At 40.1% G+C, this 6,000-nt stretch overlaps 1 protein-coding gene across 1 annotated transcript in view; it reads right to left on the reverse strand.

The window, feature by feature from the left end:
* The window catches only part of lrrtm4l1 (leucine rich repeat transmembrane neuronal 4 like 1), a 60,930-nt gene extending 55,133 nt beyond the window's left edge, over positions 1 to 5,797 (reverse strand). Inside the window, exon 1 of the mRNA XM_046067716.1 lies at positions 5,794 to 5,797. Coding sequence (XP_045923672.1) covers positions 5,794 to 5,797 — 4 coding nt within the window. The remainder of the gene's footprint in view (positions 1 to 5,793) is intronic.
* Positions 5,798 to 6,000: the final 203 nt, after the last annotated feature.

The following is a 6,000-nucleotide window of genomic DNA, read 5'->3' on the forward strand; positions in this document are numbered from 1 at the left end:
AGCAATATGTATTGTTAATCAGAATTCAGCACTTATTGCCAGTGAATAGTCAATTCCAATGTGCTTCAGAGTCTATTTAATTATTTCTGCTGTATATGTTGTAACTGGTTATTTTTACCTTGAGAATTCAACTATAGCTGGGGTCTGCAAATAAGTCTGGCATCAGGCCAAATTTTTTTTATGCCGTTACATGGCGGGCCAGAACATATTCAAATTATTTCAAATCCTTGTATACGTGTAGTTCTGTCAGCACTGTGCGGGACTCCCATTAGGAAGGTTGTAAGATCAATTCCAACTAACTGCAGATATCTTTTTTTTCTCCCTTGTTAAACAAATTGATTATAAGGACACATTTGCACATGCTCACAATGGACGCTTATTTTCATTTCCCTGAGGAAATTCAGGGGATCCAATCCAATCACACGTTTACTGACGGCTTTTTCAGAGGTGTGGCAAGAAAGCCAGAGTCTCTTTTGAATGTCCTTTAGAACTCTTCAAAGTAAAAGCTCTCAATAAACTCGACATAAAGCATTGTTGCGAAAACATTCTCGCGCTTTTATTTTGAAGGTACAATCACTTAAGAGGAAGTGATTGCATGAGTAACTGTAGCTGTCATGACTGAGATCTATTTCAGCATCAGCCACTATCAATTTTTTTATTTTTCTGCTGTCAAAGCAATCTGGCCATGGGCCAGATATTATTGCTGACGGGCCGGTTCTGGCCCACGAGCCGCCTATTGCCGACCACTGAACTATAGTATACTTTATGTATGGAAGTTGTCACAGTATGTTCATCATTTTCACTAGCCTTTACACTGGCTCCACTTCCGTTCCGGGGAAGGCCCTGGAAGGGATGTGGAGGAACATATTATAGAGGGAAAGAAAAACTTTTGCAAATCAGACATAAATCCGTGAGAACAAAAGCACCATCTGCACAAATGGTAACTTAATAAAACAACATATTTGGCAAGAACTGCACAGATTATATATCCAAATATGTTTCCTAATGTGAAACTTATTGACAATATTAAAGGTGCTTTCCAAACATGTTACTGTTGTTGGTGCTTATTTTTCTGTTTCCCAGGTATTCCCTGGAAGAACATGCGTGTTTAAACTAGTGTGAGAGAACGCAGAAATAGCCCCCCCCTCTCCTCCCCGACCCCCTTTCCTATTTACATTTTTCTCCATGTCCCTTCTGGGACTTCTTACTATACCCAAAGATGCTGTCCTCATCATAAATATGAAAGAAATGGTCATTTGTTAAAAGGCCCTGAAGACCTCATTTCAAATCAGCTTCACGTTATGAACTATGGGCTGCTGCACAGACTCACATTTTTCTGCTAGAATAGATTGGTTTAGAACAGTTGAGGTTAGAACCGTAAAAGGTTATTTCACATAGGAGATTTCTGTATTGTGCTTTTGAAGTGGACGGGGCTCTGCTGGAAAAAGGTGATGCACCAATTAGGATTTAGCAACATTTCAGGTGAAACATGACGACAGTTGTAGGGTTGTTTGCTTATGCAACTCTCAGTCTAATCAAACCACACCCACGCAGTCCTGATAAAGCAGATTACCTACATTTTTGAGTGTCAACCTAAATAAATAAAAACTAGAGATTTAGATTTAGTTTTCTTAACTTTGATTGTTGGTTATTTAGTCTTTAATTTTTGTGTTACAGACCCAACAGCTTTCCGCAAGCATAACCAATTAGTTTTAGGTGTGGCTATATTTGGTTTAGGCAGAGTTGGCAGTTCAGAAAGCACATATATGTTGTTTTGGAAGGCCCTGACAAATGATCTTTTTTGTCGTTTGGACAAAATATGAACAAGCATCATGAAATGTACAAAACCATGACAACCAAAGGTAGGCTGTAGTATGCTTCAGTGACGTACAAAATACAACACATTAGCATGTGACTCTTGTAGCAGAGTCTACTTGTTTTTTGTTTGTTTTATTGGTGTGCAGGCTCAGCTCCCAGTGCTTACTGCCAGACTTTGTTCTCAGCTTTGTGTCTCTGCCCATATTTCACTGCATGACTTCAATGTGCAGGACACATTGTTTTCGTGAAGTCTTTCACAGTTATTTTGGAATTTCAAGAAAAACACAGAATGAAGTAGAAATACAAACTTGGAAGAAGGGTTGCCATTCAAAATAGTCCAGCATGCCCCTCACCCCCACCACACACACACCAAATGAATGACCTATACAGGTACAGTGAAAAGAGTTCAATGTGATAGGCTGTGCTGTGCTTGTAACGGTTTGATGGCGTATGTGGGTAGTGGTGAAGTGAATGTTACTAAACTGCTGCAAAGTGCCTCATAGGAACTGTTAATAATCCTTATTGATGGCTTCAGCTATTTTAAAAGCTATTTTATTTTATTGCAGGTTTTTTCTTTATCATACACAGTGTGGCTCTGAGGACACTGTAAACCCAACCAGTAGAGAGCAACATTTTCCGTTACTGCTTTAATCTGTAGGATGGCAAGATCTTGTCTTTCAGTTAAGGGTATTTATTTGATCCAATTAAAACTTTGCAGTGTGTGATAATGAATTTACAGAGCTGAGAAACTAGATCCTCCTGTCTAAGACTGCATAATGGTCTCAAAGCTTCAGGAAAAGTTAGTAGTTTTATGCCAATGGCAAAACTGTGAATAACACTCTTCTAATTATCTGCGCTATTAAAAGCTTGAATACGTGGAAGGGAAAAACTGTGTCCACAGGTTACTTAAAAAAAAGAAATCCAGCTTATGTTTTCAAGAAATGTGCTCCCTGGACCAATTACTGTCTCTGTCTGCTCTAGGAAATGGATGGATTATTGAATAAATTGAAGGTTATTTGAGCGTAATTGCCCTGTTGCTCTTACTTAAGCAGTTCTACAACAGCAGATGAGTGTGTTCACTCGCACCATCGGGCACCTGTGTTGTTCACAATGACTCCTGCATCACTTTCCTCTGCTTTTTCTTTCTGTCGGCTGAAAACATTGCTTCTTAGTGTGGTTCGCAGTTTTGTTGTTGTGGGAGGCAGCGCTGAATATAAATTTAACAGCTTAGGCCACAAATGTATCAGTGTTTGTTTGCTTGTTAGTCAAAAGTATGTCGTCCTTACATTAGGCCAGTAGCGCTTACATCTGTTAATTATGAATTCATTAGAAAATAGTATGGTCCAACATCTCAGCAAAGCAATAGGTAAATCCCAGGATCCTTTTCAGTTTATCTACAACCATAGATTGTACCAATGTGACTAATTGAATGGTGTGGAAACAAACACTCTTACTATCAAAATTAATAAGACAGAAAATTATTTTTAGCCTTCCTCCTGATTGTCAGCTACCTCCAGTGACAATTCACAATGTAAGTCTCTTCATAAAAACACCTGGCAATTGCCACCCTATCATGGATTTGATCCAGATACAGCAGCATGTGTACTTAATTCGTAGACGCAGATCTTTTGGAGCCAGTAGCCAGATCATTTTTCTGTGATTCAGAGCGTCATGCTGTACTGCAGTATGGCCTGGCTCAGCCGCCTATCTGTGAATTTTAAAAACTAATCAGTCCAAATATCCCAATTTGTGCAAATATTATTGGCCAACCTGTTGCACTCTCTTTTCAAGCAACTCAACAACAAGAGCATGCTCAGACTTGCTAACAATATCTCTTCTGACTCCTCGTATGTTTTAAATGGAGAATACCAACTTCTGCCCTCAAATATAGAGTCCCTCCATTTAAATGCAGTCTATACTGTTGCTAAAGTAAAATCAGTGTGCTGCTAACTTGGATCCAACGGATATAATATAATGTGTATAACTGTGATGATTCTTTGTTTGATTATGTGTTTTTTATATTTACAAAAAGTGTCACATGTGTAGCTGTATGTTCAGTCTTAGTGTACATAACTTGAACGCAACTGTACAACAATACAAAATGAATTTCTTTAAAGTTTAAAGTTGTATTGTATCTTTTCGTACCTATCATTCTGAAATAATAATATTACATTACTTGATGTGAGTCTTGAAATGATTAGTCAATTTAAATGAATTATCAACCAACTGAGCATTTTTTTGGCAACAATTGTGATGATCATTTAAGTCATTTATCAAGTAAAAATCCCAAACATTCTCTAGATCCAGCTGTTGTTTGATATAATTATAAATGAAGCATTTTGGTGTTGTGAATTGTGTGTGTTAGATTTGAAGGGCATTATTCACACTTAGACTACTCTAACAGATGTAACTTACTTGCTTCAAACATTGCCAAACCTGGTTCCACCCTTCTGTGTGGATGATTTAGACAACCAAACTTCAGCCCTGAAGGCAGTGAAATCTTTACTTTGGCTCTTAACCTGTCCCTGAATGAGGAAAACAAGGACAATGGATGAAGATGACATTGAGAGCTTCAGTCAGAAATGTTGATATCCTAATAAAAGCAAACACTTATTTTGGCTTATAGTCATTGTGGTGACATAATTAAATCAGTAATAGCATGTGCTCATTAGTTGCACTAAGCTGCTCATTACTTGGGAAAATGCCACAATTCCGCACAGATGTGTGGGCAGCATGCTTCCCCCCAGCCTGTCTCAGCTTTTCAGTAATTTTGGGAATAAAAATAAAACAAAAAAATTAAACAAAACAGCAGCATAAATCCAACAAGTGACAAGGCAAGACAAACAAAATGAATCACAGTGGTGCAGTTTAAGAACAACTCAAACGGCTCTCTCTGCACCTAGCCGCCTATCAAACGTGCACTGTGCGCGCGCTCGCGCGTGCCTACGTCTGAATAATAGTACTTTACTGAGATATTCAAGAACATTTGACAAAGTTGCACAGAAAGAGAGGACATGAAACATCGTGAGGCTTTCTATTAAAACAGCTCCAGACTGCTTGAACGTCGACATCCTTTCACCGCATATTCACTGACAATTCTGGACACCTACAGTTCGTTTGTGCACCCCCCCCCCCCCCCCCCCCCCCCCCCCCCCCCCCCCCCCTCACACACACACACACACACACACACAAAGAAGGTCTAATATTGACAGGGACGCATAGCTCCTGAAACACTGAAGAGAAGTGTGGGTTTGGAGCACCCACAGCCAGTAAAATGGAGGAGGTGAAAGGCAGTGTGGGATGAGATTGTAGGTGCACAGAGCTGTCAGGAGAAGGGGGGAGGTAGAAGAAATAGGACGGAGTCAAAACATGTCAGAGCTTTGAGGGGGAAAAGGAGGCGAGGGGGAGGACACAAAAGACAGACACATCTCACCAAATTTTGACCATTTAAAGTCAGAATAAACTTGTCCTTGCAGCTTCAATACCAAGGACTTTATCTGAGAGATGTATTTAGCTTCAACTCATTTTGCATTGGAACCTAAACCCAAGTCAACTGATTCAGATTTGGGCTACATCGCTCCTAAATCATGAAGGTGAGAGCATTATCTCCTCGCCTTGATATTCAGAAGCACCAACACTCCCGCCAGCAGTAGGCTATTTGTGTTTTTATTCATGAATAGAGAAGGAAACCCTCTCAGTGCTGATGTCGGTCTTAAATGAAAAAAAAAAAAAAAAAGGAGGGGGGATTCTGATTCTTTAACACTGGAGATGTCAGCTTGCCGTGCAGAAATAAGCCGCGAAAGATATCTGACCATCACACTAACAGATGCGCCAGTGGAGAACAATCAACCCTATACTGTTATTGTAAAGACCACGAGTGCGCTCAGATAATAATATAGATGATTTGCAGATCCATGGGCTCCCCATCCTCTGGCGGCAATCGTTTCAAAATATAACAGTACTCCACTTACTTACCCATGTTGACTCATCGGTCCGTTCCCTCCGTCCTCCGTGGCGCAATCCGCCGCTTAGATCACGACTTCCTCCGTGTCGCCTTTCCTTTTCAGTACCTGGAGAGCCCCGGAGCTCTGTGCGCCTCTCACGCAAGTGGTGACTCACTTGCATTCATTCTAAAAACTGTCTCTCGATTATTATAAGCTTTTAAAGTTTGCGACCATGCTC

The sequence above is a fragment of the Micropterus dolomieu genome, linkage group LG13 (assembly GCF_021292245.1).
Source record: "Micropterus dolomieu isolate WLL.071019.BEF.003 ecotype Adirondacks linkage group LG13, ASM2129224v1, whole genome shotgun sequence".
NCBI lineage: Eukaryota > Metazoa > Chordata > Actinopteri > Centrarchiformes > Centrarchidae > Micropterus > Micropterus dolomieu.